At 52.9% G+C, this 26,714-nt stretch overlaps 4 protein-coding genes across 6 annotated transcripts in view; all 4 read left to right on the top strand.

The window, feature by feature from the left end:
- The window catches only part of XPO6 (exportin 6), a 40,837-nt gene extending 24,188 nt beyond the window's left edge, over positions 1-16,649 (top strand). Inside the window, exons 10-24 of one of the 2 annotated variants that reach the window (XM_072349179.1) lie at positions 245-353; positions 1,087-1,176; positions 3,255-3,324; positions 4,387-4,546; positions 5,277-5,369; positions 6,908-7,052; positions 8,110-8,256; positions 8,867-9,056; positions 9,549-9,704; positions 10,987-11,101; positions 11,597-11,768; positions 12,198-12,359; positions 14,131-14,229; positions 14,814-15,044; positions 15,930-16,649. In XM_072349179.1, the coding sequence (XP_072205280.1) occupies positions 245-353; positions 1,087-1,176; positions 3,255-3,324; positions 4,387-4,546; positions 5,277-5,369; positions 6,908-7,052; positions 8,110-8,256; positions 8,867-9,056; positions 9,549-9,704; positions 10,987-11,101; positions 11,597-11,768; positions 12,198-12,359; positions 14,131-14,229; positions 14,814-15,044; positions 15,930-16,031 (2,041 nt within the window). In that variant the 3' untranslated portion in view covers positions 16,032-16,649. Of the gene's footprint in view, positions 1-244; positions 354-1,083; positions 1,177-3,254; positions 3,325-4,386; positions 4,547-5,276; positions 5,370-6,907; positions 7,053-8,109; positions 8,257-8,866; positions 9,057-9,548; positions 9,705-10,986; positions 11,102-11,596; positions 11,769-12,197; positions 12,360-14,130; positions 14,230-14,813; positions 15,045-15,929 lie in introns of both variants that reach the window. The other variant, XM_072349178.1, reaches the window with a different exon arrangement.
- Positions 16,650-17,384: 735 nt separating this feature from the next.
- LOC140258802 (nucleoside diphosphate kinase, mitochondrial-like) lies at positions 17,385-18,818 on the top strand. Its single transcript, XM_072349467.1, has 5 exons — positions 17,385-17,478; positions 18,015-18,238; positions 18,325-18,426; positions 18,507-18,619; positions 18,698-18,818. Exons 1-5 carry the CDS (start codon positions 17,385-17,387, stop codon positions 18,816-18,818), a joined length of 654 nt encoding a protein of 217 aa, XP_072205568.1.
- A 533-nt stretch (positions 18,819-19,351) lies between these two features.
- On the top strand, positions 19,352-24,937 carry DECR2 (2,4-dienoyl-CoA reductase 2). Its single transcript, XM_072349560.1, is given in 10 exon segments — positions 19,352-19,434; positions 19,436-19,603; positions 19,704-19,772; positions 19,840-19,891; positions 20,939-21,074; positions 21,425-21,549; positions 22,018-22,111; positions 22,400-22,504; positions 22,921-23,109; positions 23,860-24,937. Coding segments are annotated over 10 exon segments (1,056 nt in total). The 3' UTR covers positions 23,895-24,937.
- Positions 24,938-25,405: 468 nt separating this feature from the next.
- RAB11FIP3 (RAB11 family interacting protein 3) overlaps positions 25,406-26,714 on the top strand; it is a 42,370-nt gene continuing 41,061 nt past the window's right edge. Inside the window, exon 1 of one of the 2 annotated variants that reach the window (XM_072348867.1) lies at positions 25,406-26,079. In XM_072348867.1, coding sequence (XP_072204968.1) covers positions 25,768-26,079 — 312 coding nt within the window. In that variant the 5' untranslated portion in view covers positions 25,406-25,767. The remainder of the gene's footprint in view (positions 26,080-26,714) is intronic. The other variant, XM_072348868.1, reaches the window with a different exon arrangement.

Below are 26,714 nucleotides of genomic sequence, written 5' to 3'. Positions count from 1 at the left end.
CTAACAGTTATCAGTGTTCCTCTGAGAGAGCAATATTGTCAAAGACTTTCATTGCAGATAGCTTGTGACTTAAAGTGACACATTACTCTTAATCCCCAGATCTATTTGATGTTGGCTGTATGAGCTGGTACGGCTGTGCTCTTCTCCTGTTTTACGTTTCTCCTTTGCTGTGTAAAGGCTGTGAGCACAGCAGTCTCTGCAGAATTGCCTTATCACTCTCCTGCTGTTTTCTCTGTGGCCATAGGTACGAAGACGCCTTGGTTCTGTTGCTGACAGAGGTGTTGAATCGAATCCAGTTCAGGTATAACCAGGCACAGCTGGAGGAGCTGGATGACGAGACACTGGATGATGATGTAAGGAGCAGAGCTGAGCAGGGACAGCTGCAAGTTCAGATGTAAAAATGCTGCATTCGTTATAGCACCTGGGATGTCTTTTCCAAAGCTTATGTTCTGTACAGGCCAGAGAACTGCTGCTTCACTTAGTGTTGGGTTTTGAGGGTTAAAGAAGCACGAGGTACTTCTGTCCTTCCTGAGAGGATATGACCTTTGTTTTGAATTTGGTTCTTATAGGGAGAAATACATACGTAGCTGTATATGTACCAGAGGCGTTTGGTGTCTGTTCCTGATTGCTTTGGAATGTAAATGCAGAAGCTTCTTCCAGACAAAAGCTTTAAGCTGTACATATTGTTAGTGCTTTCCTTTAAGCATATTTGTCAAAGTCAATATCAGTAAACCTGATCTCAGTCCATACTGATGACATGAAAGGTAAAGTGAAGTAGGTGGCCAATATGTGAGACCCGAGCACTAGTCAACCACATGGTGCTGAACAAAAGATGTCAGACACCTGTGCATTAAGTGTGCTTCTGGAGAGAGCATATGTGGCTTTATGGCTCTGGGGAAACCTAGGCATGTGGCCCCAGGTATGAATGGGTAACATCATTTAGAATCAGGTGGATCACAGAAGAGAACCATTTCCTCAGTATCTCGGTACCTGCAAAGGCTTGTCCCAAGCATTGATTCCCAGCCTACAAAAGGCTGTTTCCTTCTGGAAATGCTGTGCTCACCTTCTTGTTTCTTCTCATAGCAGCAGACTGAGTGGCAGCGGTACTTGCGCCAAAGTTTGGAAGTGGTTGCAAAAGTCATGGAGCTCTTGCCAACACATGCCTTCTCCACGCTAGTAAGTAGTCATACAGACCAGAAGTACGATGTAAAATAAGTGCCAACCACTGGAATTTGTTGCAGGCTGGTTCACAGAGGTCACATTTCCAAGCTTCTGCTTTTAGAAGCAAAAGTGTGGTGAAGGAGGGGCCAAACATTGAAAGAAACTGCTTTTTTTTCCTACTTTTTTTTGGCTTGGTTAGATTTTCTGGTGTGTTTTGAAGAGGATGCTTTGTCATGGGCACCTGAGCTTAATAGCTGCACGCTGAGATCTATGGAAATTCCCCTTTCCAAGTGTAAATACCTTCCTGCTGTTTCTCATGACCTTTATATTAGGAGCAGCGCTGTTAATTGCACAGATGAGCATCATTAGGATTTTTAGGAGGGTGAGGTCTTTGCTTAAATGAAAGGCTAGGTACAGATGCTGGGAAGAGTGCCTCAGACAATTGGGAATTACAGCTGAACGCATAAGTGCTTCTCTTCAGCTAATGTCACTGTTATTGCTGGGATGAGCATTGTAAAAGCTGTCTCATTTTGAAGCATTTTAATGGTTTCTAAAGGAGAGATCTTGAGAATCTGAGCCCCTAGAGCCCAAAGTTAGAGGTGCTGGTGCCTGTTGTCTGGATGAGAAGAAAGGCAGGTGTATGCAGTGAGATCTCAAAGCAATCTCTTGCTGGAAACTTTGCATGCTGGGACCTCTGAGCTGTGTTTTCCAGAAGGAGAGCACAGTGAGCTGCTACAGAGGCTGGAAGGTGTCTGAGCAGGAAAAAGCACCAGAAGTTCTAGGAACTCTGGAGTGGTGAGCAGACAGACCTCATGTGAATGGAAGCTCCTCTGCAGCATGGTGATGTGGCATGAGTTAGCAGGAGGCAAAACAGCATCTGTTTCAGGGAGCATATGGGTTATATGAAGAGCATGTGGCTTCCTTCAAGTAACACGTTAACATGAGGATGGCTGTTGTTTTGTTGTTCTTTTCATATAGTTCTCCTTTTGCAGTTGTATGACAGGCACTTGTGTGCTAGAAACGTGATAATGAATGCTTGAGCCCTGTGGGAGATGTGGAAAGCAGGCAAGACTTCTTGAATAATAGTCTCTGCAGTGATGCTGGAATTGGTGGCTGTTCCATCAGGAGCAAGTAACTGACTCAGTGTGCAGCAGCTGCTGCTCTGCTGTCCCATGCTGGGGAATGAGAGGCTGCAGTTCCTTCTGTTGATGGATGAATGAACTTCCATAAATCCAGCCTCCTTGAATATGGTGACTATGCTGGTAGAAAATAAGGAGAAGGTTACAGTGCGATTCAGCACAGGGCAAATAATCCCTTAATACATACCACTGAAGCACAGCAGCTGCTGAGTGCTGATTAGAAAGCTTCCAGGTCTGTGTGCAGCATGTTCCAAGTGTTAGCATAACCTGTTGCTCAGTTGAAGTATTGATAGAAACAGGCATAATTACTGTCAGTCCTGAAAGATGGAGTTTGGTTACTGCTCTGTGTTCCCAGGCCAGGATGCATGACGACTGTTGTTTGTTCCCTTAGCTGTTTTCCCTATGGGACTTCAGCTGTTCTTGCTGCAGTGTGCAGCTTGGCAACAAGTGGCCGTGGTGTTTCCCTTCTGTATTCTGTTAGAGGCACTGAGCTCAGCTTCTTAAGTGGAATATTATTTTGGTAGCTGTATTTCTGAGAAGTTGATGCTTCTGTGTTTGGCAGATGCAGTGCAGGCTTCCTGTGCCCTGGGCTCTGCCTTTCCTTGGCTGTGTACCCCTGCTCAGGGCTGGGTTATATCCATCTACATGTTCCTCCTGTGCCACCCCTTCCACTTGTCAAGTCTCTGCCTTTTTACACTGGTTGTGTTTGTGTCTGTGTGAAAAGGAGAGCTGCCACAGTCTCATCAGTGTGATGATCTTCATTGTTTTGATGGCAGCTATCAAGACATAAGCTGCAGAATCAGCCCAGAAACTGGAAACTTGCCTTTCTTCTGTCCCACTATTTTTTTTGAAGGTATTGGGAAGAAGTAGGAAAACTGTTCCCTAACAGACAGTGATATTTGAATTAACTGCCTGCCAAGCTCCCAAGTCACTCTGCTTTCTTGTCCTTTCTAGTTTCCAGTTCTGCAGGATAACCTGGAAGTGTATCTGGGACTCCAGCAGTTCGTGGTCACATCAGGGACAGGTAACCACCTCTGTACAGATCCTCACTCTTTGCATAGCCGACTGCAAAGCACTGTAAACCTGCTTTGGTTTTTGCTTCCTCTGTGTTCTGTTGCAGATCTGAAATTGTTATTCCAAAGTGCTTCCAAACTTAAGGTCATTTAATATATCCTCAGTTAAGTAGTAGTGCATGGAGTTTGTGTTGGAAGCTGCCAGGAGAAGTAGCTCAGAGAGCAGTACAGATCTGGGTGATACTTTGCCGATGGTACATAAGAGGTTCAAGCTTGTTGTTGAAATGATGAACAAGATGAGATTAGATGGACAGTGGAAAGAAAAACAGTTGTGACTGCAGAACATGGTAACATTTCTAGTGAGATTTGTGGGATATTTGGGGAACAGGTAGGTGTTCATGACTGAGCAGCAGGAAAATCACGTGAGGCAATAAGACTTGCAAGTCTGCTTATCTGTATTTTTCTTGATATCTGAGAAACAGGAAAGTACATAATCACATTTCAAACTAGAAACAAATGCACTCTTGCTCCAGATAGGCCTATGCTGCCAGAGGATCATTTACAGCCTAACCAGCAGGGGGAGTTTGCTAACAGCCTCTGTGAAGCTGGCTTTGCTTGTCTGATGTCAGCAGATAACCAAAAAGTTCTTGTTTATGTAGATGTTAATACCGAATAAAAGAAAATAAATGTGCAAGAGGCTGGAACTGCTTGTAACAGCACTTTCAGCCTTTGAGAAGAAATGTGAACAGTGGCTGTCAGAGCAGCAGAACTCGTCTTACCCAATTAGAGTATTTCAGTTGCTTGGACAGAGCTCGGTTTTGAACTGTGACCCATTGCCGAGCTAATTTCAGAAGAATGCTTGTAATGTAATTAGAATAAACTTAGCATTTCCTGGAGCTTTGTAATTAGGTTTCCCATTCCAAAGAGCTGTATTTATTAGTCACAAGGTTAAATGCTTTTTAGAATATGAGTTTTCAGGCTGCCGGGCTCTTACTCAGCTCCTGTTAGCACAAGTGAATGCGTACACGTGTGTCTTTGGGATTCACTTCTAACAAACCAAAACGTCATTTCAGGTCACAGACTGAACATCACTGCAGAGAATGACTGCCGTCGTTTGCACTGCTCCCTGAGGGACCTGAGCTCCTTGCTGCAGGCTGTTGGGCGTTTAGCAGAGTACTTCACTGGGGATATGTTTGCTGCCAGGTTTAATGATGCTCTCACGGTGGTAGAGAGGTAAGAATGGAAGGGAGAGTTTGCTGTCCCTTTGTCATCTGTGGGACAGTTATTATGACTGCAGTGAATGTGAAAGCCAAGGTTTCTTTCTGCCTCCCCTTGTTATGATTAAATGGAGACACAAAGAATGCAGTGGTCAGTACCTTAAGTGTTACAATTGTCTTTTTTAACCTTTACCCAGAGAAATAACTGGCAGGAGAGATTAAATCAGTCAGTAGGAAGGTACTTGTTTACCAGAATCTGCACTTGTGATGCAATGAAGTGGGGTGTGGAGTCTGGTGGCACAGAGGGAGATGGTTTAGTGATGGGACTCAGTAGGTCAGGTGATGGTTGGACTTGAAGATATTCTGGATCTTTTTCCAACCTAAATGATTCCGTGATTGCTTCAGCTACGTCTCTGTTTTCCAAGTCACCAAAGTCTCTTTCCATAAAAGATCTGTGGAAACTGGAAAGCAGACGTTTGATTCTTCCCCTCCACAAAACTTAGTGTATAGTTTCAAATTCAGGGCTGCACACAGCTGCCTTTGTTGTTTCACCTCCATGCAGGTACATCATACTTGTTCCATCTTATTACAGGCAAGGAAATAGTCTACATCTAATCAACATACTAGCTAAATATTGACACAGGCTTGTCAAGAGCTGCGTTCAGATAAGATGGGCAGGTTGGTTTGCACATGTGTGTGTCCATCTTGCAGTCCTGTCGCACTACCACGTATTCATGTTTTTGCAGGTTGGTGAAAGTAACGCTGTATGGATCCCAGATTAAACTGTACAACATTGAAACTGCAGTACCATCTGTATTGAAACCTGACCTTATTGATGTGTGAGTATGAGATACACAATTCAAATTACTATGTACAGATTTGGTACCTGTGTGGGGTGGAGGCAGCTTTGGGTTTCCTACCTCTACTTTAACCACTTGTTTGGAAAGTGTTCTGCAAACGGTGATTGCTAGCTAACCAAGGGCACTGGCTGGTCAAGGCCAAGACTGCTGCCGGTGGTTTGAACCACTGTCTCCTCAGGTTGCTATTTGAAGAAAAATGTATTTGTGATCAGCAGTAAAAATGCCCATTGTATAAGCTCTAAAAGCCAATGTGTACTGATGACTGTAAAAGCTTGGCTCATCTGCAGTGTGATTAGGTGGTAAAGTACGTGTACAATTGTGATATTTTAAGAAATGGTCGTTGTGCCATTTGAGGCTTATGGATTTTGTGCTGCCACAGTCAGATTTATGGCTCAAGTCAAAATGTTTCTCCCAGTAGAAAATTTCAAGTCCTTGGCTTCCAAAACAAATGTATGCCTTCCAGCAATGCAGGCCGTCTCTGAAACAAATGAGTGCCTTCAGTCCAGGAGCTGACATTAAGTGTGAAATCTTGATGCCACTGGTAATAGAACACCACTCTAACAGCCTTTTAAAGACCTTCTGTTGTAAATGGCCGTGTTGTACAAACCTGGTACTGCCAGCTGGCATTCTGCAAGCAGAATTTAAGGTTGTGCTTGTTCAGTTTGTATGAATAGCAGCTCACTTAAAACCCACACTAGGCTGGATTTTTCCTAATCCCAAGTGACTGGCAATTAGCTTTATGTAGATGATATTTCTTCAAAGGTGTCTTCTTTTTCTGATTTAAAACAGCTCTGGAAGCTCTTTGTATTTGTTAGAAGGGCTCATCCTTTGCTCTTGGGTCCAATGTCCTTGAGAAAATTGTGTTCTGTTTTCTAGTGCCAGGCTAAAAAAAGGTACATTGCCAGATACTTGGAGGACACCTGTCTGATCCCCAAAGAGTCATCCTGACTCAAAAACGGGAGATAACTCTGCCAAAGTATAATTATAAATTCTAATTATAGGCAGCCCACCAGTTGGTTGTTTGACCTTATTGGTTTGTCCTGTTGGTTTAATACTACTGCTTGGTGACTGAATCCAGTGACAGCAAACCTCTGAATGAGGATGAAGAAGAGTTTTAGGCCATGTAATGTAATCACAGGGAATGTTTCAGCTTTCAGTAAGCGGAAGAATGAGAAAGAGACAATAAATATAGAAAAGGATGGGAGAGAGACAAGATATAAAGGAAAACAGCTAATTCAGGAAAACCCCCTTCATCTATCCTTGCATAGGATAGCTGCAGTTGGACAATATTTTACATAGGCTGACAGCTGTGTGGCTATTTGCCCAAAGATTTCTATAAGGCAGTTGCATTTTTCCCCCTCTTTCCACTAATGAAGTGGGTGTGTGAAATGGATCTCATGCTGTGGGATTAGGTAATATGGGAATTGATTACGGGAGCACTGAGGCTGGGATGTCATGGCACTTGTCATCCCGTGGTGTTTGCTTTGTGTCAGTTCATGGTTGCTTTCTCCCCACAGCCACGCGCAGTCCCTGGCCGCACTGCAAGCCTACTCACACTGGCTGGCACAGTTCTACAGTGAAGTGCATCGGCAGAACCCGGAGCAGTTCATCTCTCTTGTCTCCACAGCTCTGGAGGCCATCACACCCCTCATCAGTTCAAAGGTATCTGCATCAGCACTGGACTGGGGCTGGGGCTGCATGTCCACGGAGAGCACAAGGCTCTTGTGGTGATGTGGTTGGGCTTAGGCACTGAACAACGTGCACTGGACTGCAGTGTGTTCTAGATGTGAGTCAGAGAGCTGCTGGATGTGTCTTTTAGAGCCATAGCGTGTGTGTCCTGTAAGGCTGAGTCTAAGACTTTTTTTGCTAGTGCAAAAATAAGTGGTGTGGTTTAACCTGGCAGGCAGTTCAGCATCACCGGGCTGCTCACTCACTGCCCAGTTGGGGTGGGGGAGAGAATTGGAAGTGCAAGAACTTGTGGGTTCAGATAAAGGCGGTTTTCTAGGTAAAGGATGTGAAAACAAAGAGAAAGAAGGAGTTCATTCATTCCCTGCTTCCCATCAGTCCATTCCCCCCTTCTTTACCTCAGCTTTCAGTGCTGAGCGTAGCACTGTGGTGTTGTGGGACACCCCTTTGGGTCAGCTGTCCTGGCTGCATCCCCTTCATGTGCACCCCAAGCTCTTTGCTGGCACAGCAGTGTGAGAAGCACAGCAGTCCTTGGCTCTGCAAGCAGTGTCCTGCAACAACTGATAACACCAGTGTGTTACACCAGTGCTTTCAGCAAGAATCCAAAACACAGCCTCGCATGAACCTCTATGAAGGCAGTTAACTCTATCCCAACCAGAACTGTGACAGTAAGCAATTTACAGGCATGTCATGGCTTGAAAACAGGGAAATCTCTTTTCCACAATGTTATTATGGTTCTAGTTGGAAGGAACCTACAAAGGTATCAAGTCCAACTGCCTGACCTCTTCAGGACTAACCAAAAGTTGAAACAGACCTAAAGGACATGATCCAAATGTCTCCTTGAACAGCAACAGGCATGGGGCATCAGCCACCCCTAAGAAGTCTGTTCCAGTGTGTGACCACCCTTGTGATAAAAATACGTGCACTGTTTTGCTTGCCGAAGCTTGGTAAGGGCAGCTCCCTGTGCTGTCTGTCATCAGATGCCACACTTTATGGTCCTGGGCAGCCTGACCATGTGCCCCTTCTGTTCCAGGTACAGGAGAAGTTGCTGCTGTCTGCGTGCCACCTGCTGGTCTCCTTAGCCACTACGGTGCGACCGGTGTTCCTGATCAGCATCCCTGCAGTGCAGAAGGTGTTCAACAGAATCACAGACACTTCTGCCCAGCGGCTTCCTGATAAGGTGCTTCAGCTCTGCCTACATCAAGGAATCATAGTGGCAGTTTGTCAATAGTTATCTATTTCAAGCTGCAGCGTAGGGGAAAAAACACAGTTGCAACTCTTAAATGTTACTCATTTCTCACTTGCTGACACAAACCCTGACTGCATTGCCTTTGCAGTACTGGCATATTGATTCTGACATACAGAAAGAGTTGGTGAAACTTCTGTTAGCATTCTATATACCTTGCTCCAAATGAATGTATTAGGATTACTGAAAAGCCACAGCAAAGATGGGGATTCTGTTGCATTGTGCACTAGCATGGAGGGATAAAGTGCTGTACAAGCATGCATGCTTCCTGCCTGAACCAGACAGAGCAACAGAATTGGCATTGTCTTTGTTTTGGAGATACAAGGAACGTTGAGTTCTTGTTGCACAGAAGGGCAGACAGAGATGAGAGTTGACTCCAGCTCTGAAGTCATGGAGCTCTGCTTTTCTCTCACCTTGCAAAGTTGCTGGTTGTCACTTGGGCACAACCGCTGCTTTGGGCAGCCATAAAATGTCAGTCTAAGAGTGTCTGTGTGTTATGAGTGAATAGCAAACTCTGAAAACTTCTATGTTTCATTGCTTCCAGGCCCAGGTGCTGGTGTGCAGAGCACTATCAAATGTATTGTTGCTACCTTGGCCAAATCTTCCAGAGAGTGAGCAGCAGTGGGCGGTTCGCTCCACCAACCACACCAGCCTCATCTCTGCCCTCACGAGGGACTATCGCCAATTGAAATCCAATGCTATATTGCCACAGAGGAAAGTGCAGATGGAAGACAGTAAGTACCCAGCTTCTTAGTGTGTGCTGGCCCTCCTGCAGTTGCAGTGCAGACTGTTGGAGGGAGTTGTTGAGCTGTCTTTCCAGTAATTCTTTCAGCTGAGAGCTGCTTAGCACATGGGAAGGACAGGGAAGGAACAATTAGTTTGTTTTTTTGTAAGGGTTCGTAAGGGATGCTTTCACCCCAGGCTGCTGCAAACTGTTCCATCTTCCTCAATTGCTCAGGGAAAGTGGGAAAGTTTTCAAGCAGTGAGTGCATCTGTAGGGCTGCAAGCCTGTATAATTTAAGAATGCAAGTTGCCACCGTTACTTGGCTGAACCTATTTAAATGTTTAAAATGTGAACGTACTTTAGAAACGCTTCTGACTCCAACCTGGGCTTGATGTATGTGCTGCCTTGTGTGTTATTCTAGGTACTGCTCACATTAACTTCATTTTTTGCCTGTGGGTAGTTTTGATGTATGCAGGAAGTATCACCCCTTTTCTTTTTGCAGCCAAAGTGATCATCCATCAGACGCTCAGCGTTTTAGAAGATATTGTAGAAAGTATCTCTGGAGAATCCACCAAGTCTCGGCAGATCTGTTATCAGTCGCTGCAAGAATCCGTGCAGGTCTCACTAGCCCTCTTCCCAGCTTTCATTCATCAGTCAGGTATAACCATAGGACAGGTTTAATGCTGTGAGTAGCTATATCACCTCCCGATAACACCCAGAGCCCATCAGCATAGGGTCATGGTGTTCATGTGAAGTGTGTGGGCTTGCTGTGCAATGCAAGTCCATCCTGGTGGGTGGGTTGATTCAGAAGAGGAAAGGGAAGATCTGGTGTCATTTACAATACAGTCATGAAGACTTGTCACACTTCCAGTGGGTGGAGATGCCCTGTGTTGTGTTCAGGCAGTGAAAAGGAATGGAGCTTCTCATGAGCACAAAAAGAGCTTTCAAATACTACACCTCTGTTTGTCACAATTCTCTCCAGAAGCTTGAAAACAAAACATAGTAGTGGTCACGATTGATTTTCTAATATCCTTGTAAAGGATGGGCTCCTAAGATATCCAGGTTGGATGGGGCTTGGGCAAAACCTGGTGGTGTGGCAGCCCTGCCCAAGCAGGGGGGGTTGGAACTGTATGGTCTTTAAGGTCTCTTCCAACCCAAGTCATTCTTTGAGTCAGTGTAACTAGGACTGCTGCTTGGTAATCTTATAGCCAGCTCTTACATTTTGTATCTCATCACTTGCCTGGGGCTGCAGCAGCTTTGTGAAGAGCCAGACATTCCAGAACAAACTTCTAGAGTCAGGTGGGATCTTGTCAGTGAAACGCCAATACAAAGACACAGAAAGGATCCAAGGCAGCAAACTGGTGTTGTGACTCCAGTGAATTGCTGCCTTCAGTTGCATGAGGCTTCTTGCCCATTCTGTGTTGGCTATAAAAGGCTGTATGAAGCAGGACCCAAGTGGTTGCAGCTTACCGTGGCTGTTCAGTAAAGCATGCTGGGTTTAGCTGCGGTGCAGTGCAACTCTGTGCTGAAATTCACCTCTGAAGTCAGAAGGATTTTGTCAGAGCCTCCCCCCGAAAAAAGAAAAAAAGCTGGATTCTGTCTCTTGGCCACTTCAAGCTGTACTGAGCTGTTGTGGATTTCCTTGCGTTTCCTGTTAACTCTGTGTGTGCAGTGAGCTGCTGAAGCCCAGGCCATTGCAAGAGCTTTCTCCAAGTGGTCTGTGTATGCAGACAGACCCAGGGCCCTTGTACTTGTTCTGAGTTGTTGATACTGACCGTACTTGTCCAAATATTGATCTCAGTTTTTAATGGCGAAGCTGCTGCTAAATTTTCAGGAATAAATGGGATTCCCCGTACAGGAGGAGCAGATATCACATAAAAGACTTCATGTGTTTGAACGTTGCCTTAACACATTCTTTTTGCTTTCCTGTTCTGCCTTAGATGTGACGGATGAAATGCTGAGCTTCTTCCTCACTTTGTTTCAAGGACTGAGAGTGCAGATGGGAGTGCCTTTCACTGAGCAGATCATACAGACTTTCCTAAATATGTTCACCAGGTATTGTTTTGTGCTGGTCACTTTTCTCTCATCCCTGGCGATGATTTATCTTGGCTAGATAACTAAACACATCCCTGTCCCTAAAGAAAAGAGTGCTGCGCTTCTTCCTCTGCATCCAGGGTTTAGTTTAAGGAAGATGCTTCTGAGTGTGAAGTGACCCATTCTGTGCCCAGTGGCCTGTGTACCTGATGTGCTGTTTCAGCTTTCCCAGAGACTTGACAGTCTTGGAAGTGTGTGATGCTGAACACTGGACTCTGGCGTTACCTGTATCAGCCAGTGTCTTAGTGCACCCCTGTTATCCCTAAAGCTTCTGTTAGAGAAAAGTGTCTATGAGTCCTTAGTCAATACCTACCTCCCTTCCGTGACTTAATGTGCTTGGGCTGTATTAGTTGAGGAAGCTTAGAGATACTGTCTGCTTCCCTTTCAATTTGGTAGGTAAAAGCATCGCAGATCTCAGGGAAAGATTCCATCCAACAACTTCATTTTTTGTTGTAGAGAGCAGCTGGCAGAGAGCATCCTCCATGAGGGGAGCACCGGCTGTCGGGTGGTGGAGAAGTTCCTGAAGATTCTGCAAGTGGTGGTGCAGGAGCCAGGCCAAGTATTCAAGCCTTTTCTACCCAGTGTCATCTCACTGTGCATGGAGCAGGTGTACCCCATCATTGCGGAGGTAGGACTGCTCTCACACCAGGTGAACATAGTGGGGGAAGTGAAGGCCTTGCTGGGGCTTTGGGGAGCACGTGGGGGCTTTGCTTTCTAGGAGCTTTAAATGTCAGTCCCAGCACAGGGAGAGTTGGGCAGTTTGGAAGCAGTGCAGGTGGAGGATTTTGTCAGGGATTGTTGAATACGCTGAAGGTACAGACATGCTCAAAGCAGGAGGTAAAACAAAACTGGATTGTGTGTTCTTAGCATGATGGTGTGATCCAGCAGTTGCTGAGGTCAATGCCTTCTGTAGAAGGAAATCCTTCATTCTGGTACTCAACTGCAGAGTGCTCCTGGATGGCCACCACAGAGCAGGGTGCTGCCAACAAAGGGAACCAGGGCATAAGTGGGATTCCAGCACAGGAGCCTCTTCTGAGGTGCTGTTGTTCCCTCCTAGCGCTCATCTCCTGATGTGAAAGCAGAGCTGTTCGAGCTGCTTTTCAGAGTCCTCCATCACAACTGGCGGTACTTCTTCAAATCCAGCGTTCTGGCCAGTGTCCAGAGAGGAGTGGCAGAAGAGCAGATGGAGAACGAAGCACAGTTCAGTGCCATCATGCAGGTAACTCCACTACAGTTGTCTAAGCGCCCTTTCTGCAACAGAACACGCACTGCTTTTGGCAGGGCATTAAATGTGGCTGCTGGGGGTTGGGCAATGTCCAGAGTGAGGTCTCACATGTGGAGGAACTGCTAAAAATGAGAATATTTGTAGAGACATCTTACCCATGTGCTTGCAAAGCACACAATGCCTCACTTAGCATTCCTTCCTCACTCCTGCTAATTCCTTTCTATGCCTACATCCTTTCTGTTATTACTGGTGCAGTTCTGTTTACTTCTGCTTTGTTTCCAAATTGCTGGTCCAGGAAAGGTTTCCTGAAGCCAAGATGTCCTCTGGTTTTATGCAGAACCACAGGAAAAAAAAAATCATCCCCCTCATGAGCAGCCTGTTGCATCCTGTCTGCTGTGGGGCCCTTTGGCAGAGCAAACAGCAGCATGCTCACACTGTGCTCTGGAAGCAAAGAGCAGGTGGCAGTCAGAGGGCAGTGAACCCCAGAGCAGAGGGCCACGTGTCAGGTTGCACGAGGGGAGGGCTCTGTTGAGCTGCCCTGTCCAGAAGTGCTCATGGTGGCTGGGTGCCTTCTGGTAGACATGTGAGGAGGGAGCTCTTGTGCTGATTCTTCTCTCTGGGCTTTCTGTACTTTAACATTATTGTGAATGGAGACCAGAGCTGTCCCTGTCCTGAGCCACCCAAGCTTCTTTTTTCCTGTAGCAGCTTAACATTTCCTCACTTGCCTCAGCGTCTTCTTTTGGGGGAGACATTGGTGGACTTGTCTCAGTATCAGGCTGCTTGGTACTGCTGGGCCAGCTTTACTGCTTTGATGCAAAAGCTGAGTGTTCTGTGAGTGTTCTGCATTGCAAGAGCAGCCAGTGTTCAGCGTTTAATGTCAGTAGTTCGCATGCTGGTTGCCACAGATCAGGACCATCTCTGTCCTTCTAACAATAAATGGCTACTGCAGAGGAATAATCTTCTGTTCATGATACCTTGGAGCAGCAACTACTAAAGTTCTGTTGCCTGCTTCTGCTCATCTGTGCAGTGTTTCAAAGGTGCTTTATCCCAGAGTCTGTGCTGGCAGGCCAGACTGCTTCAGTGGGGTCCAGCAGATCTTTCTGAGGGATCTGTTCTGTTCCTGATACGCCTGGGTCTGCCTCCCAGTCCTCACCTGTAACTTAAAACTTAGTGCAGTAAAAGGTTAACCCCATCTGCCAGTTGATGGGGTTAACATTTCTCACCTTGCCCTCGAGATGCAGATATGGAGCAAGAGCAGTGAGTGTGTTCTGGCTTTATTCATGCTCACTGTGGCACTCTGGGTGCCTCTGAGAAACAGACATGTCCTTCACAAGTCAGCTGTGTGTCAGGAGAACCACGCTCAGCATCTCTTGTTCCTTTTCAGTGCATGGTGACACTTGTTCCCAACAAACCCAGCTTAGAAACTGTCCTGCAGGGATTTGAGCACACGGCCTCTAAAGCTTCTTCATTCCCTGCAGTCTGGCAACAAGGTTGACTTGAGCAGACTCACAAAAGGGTTTCACTGAGAAGCAGCAGAAGCCGCCAGGGGTTTGTTCTCCTGGCACATGGCACCAGAAGATCCCGTTCCTCCCACCTGAATACAGTTGGCAGAAAGCGTTGGCATGCGTGTCAAATGACATCATGGCATTGCTACAGGAGATCTGTAAACAGGCTCTGTGTAGTGTCGGGGTGAAAACATGGTTCTGCCTGTCAGGTTTGATATTCGTTATGTTGTCAATCCCTTCCCTTCAATTCTGCTTTGCAGGCATTTGGTCAGTCCTTCCTGCAGCCCGACATTCACCTGTTCAAACAGAATCTCTTCTACCTGGAGACGCTGAACACCAAGCAGAAGCTGTACCACAAGGTGGGTCTGAGCTTACCAGTGGGCAGGTGCAGTTCTGAAACTGGGAGCAGTGCCAGGCAAAGGGCGGTTAAAGGCGAGAGCATTCCAGTCCAAGGGGGCTGGAAATGGCTTTGTAATAGTGGAAAGCTGCCTGTCAGGCTTCCAGGTGTCTCGCAAACTGAAGGTCAGGATTTGGGGCTCGTTTACTGCATCCTTTGCTGTGGTTGTGGTGAAGATGGTGCTGGTCAAAGTGGCAGTGCCACCTTACTGACACTGCTGTGCTGGATACAGGAGGAGCCCCAGCTCTTTTCAACAGGCTGCTTGTCATCTAGTTGGGTCACTGTCAGGTTGTTGCCCATTGCTGTCATGTAGAACCCATCCTCCAAACCCTGTCAGTTTAGATTTGTTAGCTGCTGCCATGAAGAATGAGAGTTGCAGTCTGGGGTCTTGCCTTTCTTGTCAGCAAGGTGTTAAGTGACCCAGTACAGCTGTGCCCATCTGACCTCCATGAGCTCTCGCTTCTAAAGCACTGTGCTGTGCTCCCTCCTGTGTGAGGGGGTTACTGCTCTGAAGGTGCCTGACTGTGCCTTCCTCTCACCGTGCAGAAGATCTTTCGGACAACCATGCTGTTCCAGTTTGTGAACGTGCTGCTCCAGGTGCTGGTCCACAAATCCCACGACCTGCTGCAGGAGGAGATTGGCATTGCCACCTACAACATGGCCTCGGTGGACTTTGATGGCTTCTACACAGCTTTCCTCCCTGAGTTCCTGGCCAGCTGTGACGGTGTGGACTCCAACCAGAAAAATGTGCTGGGAAGGAATTTCAAAATGGACAGGGTAAGAATGGAGAGCACTGCAGGACGGGGCAAGGATTCCTGGGCTGAGCAGTGCTTCCCTCAGTGTGGTGGCCAATAGCCATGGGCTCCTTAGTAGTACCATTGGTACAAACACTTGCATAGTCAGTGATGCCCTTGCATTGGATTCATTGCTGTGTAGGTAGCAGAGTTGCCATCTCATCTCCTGGACTTGCTTATTCCGTGGGAGTGAGAGCTCTGATACGTTCCCTGGGGGGAGCGGAGCTTTCCTAAGGGTAGCCTGACATTTGCTAGTGGGACACAGGTCCTTGCCAAAGCCTTGCTCCAGCTGCCAGCCAGATGTTGGAGGGTTATGGCCACAGCCGGGGGAGCTGCCACCTCCCTCTGAGCATCACGGCAGTACAGCCGGCTTTCAGTCTGCTGAAGTTTCATTGTCTGCTGATGGTTCCTCTCCCATGGGAGACGGTGGGGATTTGAGACCCCAGTTTGAAGGGAAGAGAAGGAACTTGGAGAGAATCACTGGGCATGTAGTAGGTGATTGATCTTGGGGAAACCAGCCCTTGTGAGGGGCTGTGTGGGAACAGGAGCGTTGGCAGGAGCGCTCTGAGCAGCTGCTGCTGCAGATGGCCATGTTGTGTCCATTTGTGTTGTGCCTGAGTGCACTGCAAGGAGATGGTGCTGTGAGAGGGTTGTGTGCAGTCAGTCCTGCTTGGAGCAGCCCTGGAGCAGCCTCTGTTCCCTGCACGTGGCTGCAGGAACTCGGGTTTCCTGTGCTCAGATGCTGGAGGAGATGCTCATGTATGGAACTACATGGGGGCACCGGGCGCTCCCTTTCTGTTCCCTGCAGCCCTATGGCCTGTGGGTATTGCTGTGCTTAAGGTACAACTTGTTGTTGGTTCCCTTCCAGGACCTGCCATCGTTTACCCAGAACGTGCACAGACTGGTGAATGACCTGCGTTACTACAGACTTTGCAATGACAGTTTGCCCCCCGGAACTGTGAAACTATAGTTACTGCACTGGACTCGTCTTCTGATCACTGTAGGGAACAGATCCACGTCTCGTTTTGCCACCACCTTCTCTCCTGGCTGCTTTGGCAGCACTGCGGGTGGGCACCATCTGTTTGGATTCATGCACCGCTTCCTTCTCTCCCATCCCAAAGGCCGCAGCTGGCTCGGTGCTGGCTGCAGGATGAGTCTCAGCTCCTAACCTCGGGGCAGGGCAGCTCACCGGGCTTTGTTCCACCGGCAGAGCGCTGTGTGGCACCCGGAGATGTCAATGGAGCTGAATGGAGAGACCTCGTGTGTCCCAATGGTGAGGCAGGAGCACAAAGTCTGCTTCAGCCATTCGAACCTTCGCGTCATTCCTGCCCCCCCCCCAACCCGGCTCTGGGAGGAGGAGGAGGGGTCTGCGATGTGATGTGGGACTGTTTGGGCACTTCTGTCACTCCCTTTGTTTTTTAAATGGCCTTGAACACCTCCCTGCTGTCAGCCGGGATCAGAGACTTCTTCTTCTTCTTCGGGGGGGTTTGTTTTGGTTTATTTTGTTTTTTAAAACGTTTTCTCATCATTCCATTGTGATACTAAACCAACGTGCTTCATGGAAATAAAGTGCTTACTTCGTTGTTTTAAAGAACTTCCCTCTGTTGCAGTTGCCCTGCAGGTTGTCACCAAGCTGTGCCCAGCGGCTTTGCCTTCCACCTCTGTTCCCTGCTGCGATCTCTGTTCCCTTGGCGTCCTGTTCTCTGAATGCATCCAGATCAGCCCAGGAACATCCCCAGACACGTGGGGTTGTGTCACAGGGCAACCTGGGCTGGAGGAGTGTGAGTGAAAGCCTCTGTGCCCATCCAGACAGGGCGAGATGCTGGAGCTTGGAACTGCTGGATGGGGCCTTGCCTGCCCCTCTGCCGCCCCAGGGCTCTGCGCTGCTGCTTCTTGCAAAACGTTCGGCTGCTCTTCTCTGTTTGCTGACCGAGGGTGAAAGTGCGTGTTTTCCCCTGGCTGAGCCGAGGATCAAGGGCAGCAGCTGGCGGGGGGCCACAGCCCGGCTCGGGACCTGCGAGTCCTTCGTGCTGCTGGAAACCGATTCTCCTTCCTGCTGTCTGAAGTGCTTGTTGGGATCCGTGCGTTTCCCCGAGCTGTTCAGAACTGCCGCTCGTGTCCCTGCCCGGGGGGCAGCGGGGCTGTCCGTGCTCCCCGCTCATCTCTCCCCGCAGCCCCCGTTGGGACACGGGATGGCTGTTCCCAGGGCCGGGGCTCCCCGCGGCCGCGGCTGCTTTAAGGGGAGGGCCGAGCCGGTCCCGCCGGGCCCTTAAAACCTCCCCGCGGGGCGGCCGGGCCCCGCTCCGAGCCTCCCGCCCCGGCCATGGGCTCCCTGGGGCGCTGCGTGGTGCGGGGGCTGCTGCGGGGTCAGCCCGGTACCTGCCTCTCCTTCAGGCCGCCGCGCTGCTACGGCTCCGGTGAGACCCGCCCCGACCCTGCGGGCGGTCCCCATCCCCGTCCCCATCACATCCCCGTCCCCATCACATCCCCGTCCCCATCACATCCCCGTCCCCGTCACATCCCCGTCCCCGTCACATCCCCGTCCCCGTCACATCCCCGTCCCCGTCACATCCCCGTCCCCGTCACATCCCCGTCCCCGTCACATCCCCGTCCCCGTCACATCCCCGTCCCCATCACATCCCCGTCCCCATCACATCCCCTTCTGCCCCTAAGGACCCGGTCCCCATCCTTCCCCCTGTCCCATCCCTGTCTTATCCCTGGGGATCTCTCTCTCCATCCCCGCTCCTTGGGTTTGGTGCTGGGATCCCCGGGTGCCGACACGGAGCATCCCCAGGGAACTCTCGCTCACAGCCATCCCCTTTCCTGTCCCCTGCTCCTCCTGCACAGCTGACAGATGGGGATGCTGGTCCGCAGTGTGCCGGTCCTACTGGCCGTGTCCTCAATGCAGCTTTAGGGCACGTGCCCCCCTGACCCCATCCTTGGGGCATCACAGGGACAACGGGGACGGGGTCAGGGCTGGGGGATAAGGATCGGGATGGGGATTGCAGACGGGGCTGTGCAGCAGCAGTGACCCCGTGGCCTCCAGCCCCCCCGGAGCAGCGGGAACAGACGTTGGTGTTGGTGAAGCCGGACGCGGTGCAGCGCCGGTTGGTGGGGGATGTGATCAGGCGCTTCGAGCGGCGCGGCTTCAAGCTGGTGGCCATGAAGCTGCTGCAGGTACCAGTGCTATGGGGGGGATAGTAGGGGGGGGGGCTGTGCACGGACTCCTCTGTGTGTCCCACATCACCCCGTGGTGCTGCCAGGCGGATCGGGGCCTCCTGGACCGGCACTACCAGCACCTACAGCAGAAGCCCTTCTACCCCGCGCTGCTGGCCTACATGACCTCGGGGCCGCTGGTGGCCATGGTGAGCGGCTGCCGTCCCCCCGTGGCGTCTCACCCCGTTGCTGTGTGGGGCTGCGGGGCTCAGCTGTCCCCATCCCGCAGGTGTGGGAGGGTCACAACGTGGTGCGCTCCACACGTGCCATGGTGGGGGACACGGATTCGGCGCAGGCAGCGGCGGGGACCATCCGGGGGGACCTCAGCATGCATGTCAGCAGGTAAGGGGATGGGGGGGGGGGGGACACCGAGACCCCTCCCATCCCCACCGAGGAGCTCACACCCCCATCCCTGTACAGGAACGTGGTGCACGCCAGCGACTCGGTGGAGACGGCGCTGAGGGAGATCGGCTTCTGGTTCCAACGGGACGAGCTGGTGGCCTGGGAGTGCGGGGACAGCCAGTTCACCTATGGGCCATGAGGGCACCCCTGTGCTATTAAACGCTGCTCCTCCCTGCTGCCCTGCTCCTGTCCCTTGTTGGCAATGGGATGGGACTGGGGGCACTGGGATGCTATTGGGGACACTGGGATGCTATTGAGGGATACTGGGATGCTATTGGGGACACTGGGATGGTACTGGGGGACACTGGGATGCTATTGAGGGATACTGAGATGCTACTGGGGACAACGGGATGCTATTGAGGGGCAATGGGATGCTACTGGGGGACACTGGGATGCTATTGGGGACACTGGGATGCTATTGAGGGGCAATGGGATGCTGCTGGGGGCAATGGGCAGCATCCCTGTATGTCAGCGTAGAGAAACTGGGGTGGCGCTGGGAGGCGCTGGGCTGTCACTGGGGGACAATGGGCAGCGCTGGGCGGTCCCGTGGGCTCGCTGGGAGGAGCTGGGAGGCGCTGGGAGGTGCTGGGACAGCCGTTGTGCAGCGGGCGGCGCTGCGGGTCCCGCTACAGCCCCGCGCCGTTGCCAGGCGACGGCTGCCGACGCCCGCGCATGCGCAAAGAGCAGCGGCGCGAGTGGAAACTACAGATCCCGGCATGCTCAGCACCTCACTTCCGCTCCCGGCGTGCTTTGCGGTGGGGGGGGACAGGGCGTCCCGGCGTGCAGTGCGCGGGTCGCTGGGTGCGGGTCGCTCGGTGCGGCCGCCATGGCGCGGAGCCGCAGCGCCTCGGAGCCGCCGCCGGACGTGGAGAGCGATGAGTGTCTCGAGGAGTATCGGCACCTCTTCAGCACCGACATCCTGGCGTGAGTGCGCTGTGACGGCGGGGCCGGGCAGCCCTGGGGGGTCCGGTCCGGTCCGGTCCGGTCCGATCCGATCCTCACATCCCCTCGTTCCCCCCTACAGAGGCCGCGTGGCCTTTATCACCGGCGGCGGCTCCGGGATCGGTTTCCGCATCGCGGAGATCTTTATGAGGTACGGGGCCGGACGGGCTGCGCCGGGCGGGGCTCCGCGGGCCGCGCTCACCGCCGCTCCGTTACAGGCACGGCTGTCGGACCGCCATCGCAGGCCGCAACCAGCAGCGCGTGGCCGAGGTGAGAACGGAACCGGGGGGGCTGGATGGGCCGTGATGGAGCCCCCGGTCCGGGTGGGACATGGCGGCCTTCAGAGGGTCCGTCCAGCTCCAGCCGCTCTGCTGGTCTATGGGTTGGATGCTCTGAGCCCCGTTAGACCTTTGAGGCTGTTCTTTGTGCTTTAAATAGACTGGAGGAGCCGTGCTGGAAGCAGCCACCAGGGAGCTTTGCTGGGGTCGAAGGGAGTTCGCTGAAGCATAATAAAGAGCAAACTGAGCTGGCACGACCCGGCCGTGTCCTGGAGGCACTTAGCACTGCTGTTGCACATTCCTTCGTGCTCCTGTGTCAGCAAACAAGCAGCAAAACTCAGCAGCTTTTTAGTCCTGGGGGATTGGAGCCTTCTGAGCGCTCAGGGGCTGCTTCCCAAGGCCTTGAACTGCCTCATGGGCGGCTCAGAGCTTCTCAGAGAACAGCCCGAGGAGCCCGTGCAGGCAAACAGACCATCACAGCTGTTGTGTGGGGCTGCAGCTCAGTTCATATGCTGTGCTTGGGCTGCTGTGGAGATGCTTTGTAATGGCTTCATGCTGAGCTGCCTTGCAGGCAGAGTCCTGATAACTGCTGGTTAGTGACTGTCCTTTGACCCACTAACATTTTGGATCTAAAGGTTACTTATTTCCAAGACCTTGCTGAGGTCCAACCTTTGTACTTGCCCTGCGGAGCTGTTGCTTGGGGTGTGCTGTGTCTACAGAGGCCATTGGAGTTAGCAGTCTGCCCCCACATGGGACACAATGTACAGGAGGTGCCCTGGCTGTGTTTAGGCAGTTCTCTCCCCTGCCTAAGGGCTGTATTGGCATTTTTTGTTTAGAAACACAATGGCTGTGCTGGCTGATGAAATGCAGCTGCTTTTAGGACAAGACACGACTCGTGTTCATGTGGGTAATGCCTGTGCTTGCTATATGCTTACAGGGATGCAGCTGCTGCCTGGCTTGCTTGCCTGCATGAGCTCTGTGTCTGGTCCTTGCTGGAGAATGGAATCCCAGAAAGAATCTCACTTTTCTCTTTTTCCAGGCCTCAAAAAAGCTGACGGCAGCCACAGGGCAGCAGTGCCTGCCTCTGTCCATTGATGTCAGGCAGCCACAAACCATCGTGGCAGCTGTAGATGAGACGCTGAACCAGTTCAAGCAGATTGACATCCTGGTTAATGGTGAGCTACTGGAGGGGGCAGTGGGAGGGCTTGGCACAGGCTGTCTGTAGGCAGGGTGTGCTCCAGCACAGGGGCTGTATTTGCTCTGTCTGGTTTATGCTGCTTTACTCTGGGGAGCATCTGAGCAGCTGATGATGTGAGCCCCTTGAGAGCAGCGCAGAGGGGCTCAGAGGAACCAGAGACTGACCTGTATTGGTCTCGCTGTGGATCATCTCTACATACCTAGATCTATAAGCCATTATTGGAACTGTTTCCATTTCATCACCAGCTTTACCCAAGCAGTATTACTCACTGTCTCCCTCACTGCCTCCTCAGCCTCATTAATGTGACCCCCAACTGTTTGTCTTCAGGTGCTGCAGGAAACTTTCTGTGCCCAGCCAGCGCTCTGTCCTTCAATGCCTTCAAGACAGTGATGGATATTGACACTCTTGGCACCTTCAACACCTCCAAAGTCCTCTTTGAGAAGTATTTCCGTGTGAGTGTCTCCTGGCAAGGAGGAGGGTAGTGTTGTGCAAAGCACGCTGTGGTGAATCATAGAGGGTGGGAGGGAGCAGAGCACTGCTCTGTCAGCTTGTGCCACCTGCCCTGCTCACTGAATCCAGTCCATCCCCATCTGGGGACTGCAGCCCCCTCACCAGAAGTGGGAGCTGTGGTTTATTTCCTGCCTGTCCCTAGCCACGGGGCATTGATTGTGTAGCACCTGCCTGTGCTCTGCCACCTGTCTGGGAAGAAGCTGCACACTGCTGCTCCTCTGTTTAGTTTGATCTTTGCTCGTCCCTTTTACCTCCCACTTCTTTGGCAGAGCCCTGCTCAATGAGGCCACCTGATGTGTTGGCAGCACAGGGATGCCTGTGCCCATGGGTGACATCCCCTCCAAGCCCACCATGCTCCTATGTGGCTCATGTCACTCCCTCCTAATTCTGCATCTCCTTCCTCTTCCCAGGACCACGGTGGGGTCATCGTTAACATCACAGCAACTCTGAGCTACCGAGGGCAGGCCCTTCAGGTGCACGCTGGTTCTGCTAAGGCTGCTATAGGTACCTAAGTGCTCCTTGCTGAGTTTCTGCAAGCTGTATGGGCCCAGTAAGGAGGCTACAGGGTCTTGGGATGGGAAGATGTCCATGATGGGAGAGGTGAATATGAATCAGCATGGTTACTGTGCAGTGTTGCGCATGCCTGTGTTTGATGTGGGGCTCTTCTCCTTTCCAGGGCCATTTGCTCTTGGCCAAAACCTCCCTTGGCTTTTTTCCCCCTCCCTCAGCAGTTGCTGGAATGGCTTTGCTCTCCTTTTTTTCATTCCTCTTGTAATTTGTTCCCCTTCCCAGATGCCATGACCCGTCACCTTGCTGTGGAGTGGGGTCCCAACAACATCCGAGTGAACAGCTTGGCACCAGGTCCCATCACAGGCACCGAGGGGTTCCGGAGGCTGGGTAAGGCCCTGGGGCTCCTGGCTGTGCCTCAGCAATGCATTGCTGGCATCTCTCTGGGATGCTGTGGACCACCTGTGCCACACAGCTCACATGGCGTGCTGCAGGTAGCTGCTGTGCCTGGGGGCTGAGCTCTTGAAGTCCATCCGTGAGTGTGTTCAGTCCTGGAGGCTGGGAAGGCTCAGAGAGCTCATGCCTTGAGCTCATTGTTACAGCATCCAGTTACAAGTTTCACAGCTGTGCTTGGGATCCCTTTACTGAACTCTCTTTGTCCCTGGGCCATCCCTAGGGCTGTGCCAGCATCTCATTGAACTTCCCTGGGGCTCTCAGCAACTGACACCACACAAGTAGCGCTGCTGGATGGCGGTGATGGGCAGGAGGTCTCGTGGTCATGGCTGCCTCTTTCTCCCATCGTGTAGGTGGAAAATTTGCCAAGGACTCAAAGCAGTTTGACACAATCCCCCTCCAGCGTGCGGGGAACAAGACGGAGATCGCCCACAGTGCGCTGTACCTGGCGAGCCCCCTCTCCTCCTACGTGACTGGCACCACACTGGTCGTGGATGGTGGGAGCTGGCTGACCTCTGCCAACAGCTTCTCCGCCTTGCTGGGTATTGCTTCATCCTCTGCTAAACTTTAGGTGACGTGCCTTTCCCCCTCTGTGGGATTAGAGCAGGGCTTGTGTCAGAAACCCTGTTGCCCCGTGGTATAGAGGCATGGCTGCAGTACCAGTGGGTTTTGCATTGCCTTTTTGCAGTGCCTTGGTCATGTGCCAGGCTCTACCTCTCCTGAGGCTCAGGCCATTGTGCCATGTGTGCCACAGCTTGGGGTGGTGCTGGGCTGTCCTGAGTGGGTTTCAGCCCTCCCCTGCAACCAGTTCCTGCTTGAGGAAGTGAGATGGGATGAGTTGTGGGGTGGGCAGGTCTCTTGTTCCTGCTGCAGGGTATTGTCTGGGCACCTCTAAATGTCCCCTGGGTCAAGGCAATGCCCGCTACTGTGCCCCATCAGCAGGCTTGCTTACAGAGTCCTGACAGCCTCTACCTCCCTTTTCTTCCTTGCGAGAATGCATAGAATCAAAGCATGGCCTGGGTATAAAGGGCCACGATGACCATCTAGTCTCCACCCCCTGCTGCGTGCAGGGTCACCAACCACCAGACCAGGCAGCCCAGACATTACTGCAGCATGTCTTGTGTTGGGGTTGCATTGCAGTCAGGACTTACTTTGCCTGCGTGTGCCCATGAAGCTCATTGTCATGTTTGGTGCTTTCTGAGGGAGGAGTCTCCTTTCAACCCGCTCCCCCTGCGTGGTCCTCGGGCAGGGCTATGTGTGCTATGTGTGCTGACCTCCCTGTTTTCTTGCAGATGTCTGGGCTGCAGGAGCAAACAAAAATCAATGATGGACAGCCTGGGATTGACTGACAGACAGGAATGTGACTGAATGCTGCTTCCTTGGGACGTCTCGGCGTGGAATCGGCAGAGCAGGAGCTGAGAGCAGCGATGTGGTGATGCTGCTGATCCCACTCTTCCCTGGGGGAGGGAGCACCGAGGATGCTGCAGGGGAGCGAGCGTACCCCAACCCTGCACTGTTACAGCCTTCGAGCTGCTGTGCCAGAGATGATGAGGGTAGTAGAGGGGAGTGGGGCTGTGCTGCTCACCGTCTGGGCTGGTCTTTCTGTTTTGGAGTCCCACTCCTGGATGATATCTGTCTGTTTCCTGCTCTCTTCCCCTCTCTTTGCCTGGGAGCAGCACAGGAGCCCTGCAGCAGCTCCTTTTTGGGATGGCAGATAGCTCAGCCCATTCTGGGTTGGGAAAAGCTGTGCACTTCCCCGCTGTCATGATTTGCTGCCAGATCTGCAGCTTGTCCTGCTGGGAGAATGAGATCAGCTGCAGTGCTCAGGGCATCCTTTGCTTGGTAGCTCTTGGAGGCAAATTAAGACCGAGGTGGCTCTGACGGGGGGGGATGGGCAGCTTCACTTCCTCTGGGGGCTCCTGGCTGGAGCAGCAGCACCCTGAGGTTGGTGTAAACGTACCTGGGATGTCCTTTCCATGGGAGCGGTGGGAGATGAGAGCTGACCAGGGATGGTCCCACCAGCTAAGCCTGAGCTGTCTGTCTGCCATCCCCCCACTGTCTGTCAGCCCTAATGGCTCTGACACCGATCTTACCCCGTCCCCTTTCTGGACACCACAGCAGGGGCTGAATCAGAGGCCGGCAGGAATTCAGCCCTTTCTGAGCAGTGCTGAGCTGGGAATGAAACGTGTGTGTGCTCGGGGGGCTCTGCAGTGCCCTCCTAGTGCTGACAGCAGGTTTTTAGCTCATCCTGATTTCTTTTAATCTGGTTTTAAGGATCCCTGAAGATTGATTTTTCTTTTCCTACGTGATTGTAGACGTGACAGGTTTTGCTCCTTCCTCCAGGCCACAAATAAAGAACTTCCAGTCTGAGCTTGTGCCGCTTCTCCTCTGTTCACCTGCCCTGGGGGTGGATCCCACATCCATCCTGACCATTCCAGCACCCAAAGCTTTTCCGTGTGTGCCTCCCTCGGGCACAGCGTTAAGAGGAAGAGCTGCTTTCCAGCTCTACCTGCCGCCCAGCTGCGGGTGCCCACCGTGTCCCTGGGCAGGGGTGACGGGGAGCCGGGCGGGTCGGGTACGTGCCTGGTGTCCTTTGTCCTGCTGGGCCGTGCCGAGGGGCCGCCATCCGCAGCCGCGTGCAGGGAAGGTCCTGGCAGGTGAGAGGCGGCCGCGGAACGCTTTGTCGCTGCGGGCGCTGCGCCCCACGTGCTCTCTGGGTGCGCGGCCCCTTTAAGACCAGCCGCGGGGGGGCGGGGCTTCCGCTGGGCTCCGCGCCGCGGTGGGTTGAGCGGGGCACGGCGGTGGGCGAGTGACGTCACCGCGCGGCTACTGCGGCGGGGGTAAATCCGCTGGTTCGCCGGCGGCTGCTCCGCGAGAGGCGGCGCGGGCGGGCGGGCGGCGGAGGGCTGCGGTTCGGTTCGGTGCCGCCGCCCCTCCGGTCGAGCGGGGCCGCCCCGCAGCATCGGGCGGAGCGGCGGATCCTCGGGGCCGGCCCCCCCCGGGTGTCGCCGAAGCGGGCGGGGCCGGCGCCGCCTCGCACAAAGCCGGGCGCGGGCGGAGCCGCGGGGAGCTGCAACCGACGGCGGCCCCGGCCGCGATGTGAGAGGGGCGATGGCCGCGGGGCATGGCCGCGCCGCGGGGACCCGCCGGGCAGCGAGCCGGGCAGCGGCGGGGCGGGCGGCTGAGCGCTGCCCGTGAGCATGGAGCCGCCGGCACCGCCCCTGCCGGCACCGCCGCTCGATCCCGGGCCGCGGTGGGACCGACCGGGGCCGGAGGTGGGACCGGAGCCGGAGCTGGAAGCGGAGCCGGGAGCGGAGTCGGAAGCGGAGCCGGCCCTGTGGGCAGCTGAGCCGGCGGCGGGGACGCCGCCATGGGCCCCCCCGGGGCGCGGGGGCTGCCCGGAGGACGAGCCTCGCCTGCGCCCCGTCTTCGACGCCCTCGACCGCGACGGCGACGGCTTCGTGCGGGTGGAGGAGTTCGTGCAGTTCGCCACCGCCTACGGGGCCGAGCAGGTGAGCACGGAGCCCATTCCATCCCGGCGGGGCCGTTCCGAGGGCCGCGTGTCTCACCGCTCCCTGCCCGCCCTGCCCTCGCACCTCCGGCTGCCGCACGACGCCCGGTGCCGGCGCGGGGCTGCGCTGCAATCGGGGCGGCGGTGCCGGGCCCGGTGTCGGCCGCTCCCTCGATGGGGCTGCGGGTGCGAGCTGAGGCTTCGGGCCATCCCGGGGCCGGCCCCGTGCAGCTCTGCCGGCCTCGCTGCGGGCTCACGTGTCTCCCGAGCGCCGCGTTTTCCTCCTCCTCGCCGCCCCGCAGATGAGATGCGGTGTAACCTGAAGCTGCCCGGAGTGACCCAAAATGGAGAAGGCTGCGGTTCGTGCCGGGTTTGGGTGCTGGGAGCTGCGTGGGAAGGGCTGGTTTGAGGCGCAGCTCAGTGCCCGGCCCGTGTGTGCGCTCGGATGAGCTCCGCTCGCATTCCGGGCTGTACCGCTGCGCCGTGTTCCAGCGGCATGACAAAGCAAATTACCATGTGTGAAGGAGTGCTGGGAGGAGGAGGAGGGCTTTTTGTCCACGTCCTCACGGGAAAAACGCCTCTTAAGAAGGAAGCGGAGGTGTTTCTTCCAGACAGCACCTCTGTGACGAGGAGATG

Source organism: Excalfactoria chinensis, chromosome 14, assembly GCF_039878825.1.
Source record: "Excalfactoria chinensis isolate bCotChi1 chromosome 14, bCotChi1.hap2, whole genome shotgun sequence".
NCBI lineage: Eukaryota > Metazoa > Chordata > Aves > Galliformes > Phasianidae > Excalfactoria > Excalfactoria chinensis.
This window is presented reverse-complemented; position numbering and strand designations above follow the sequence as displayed.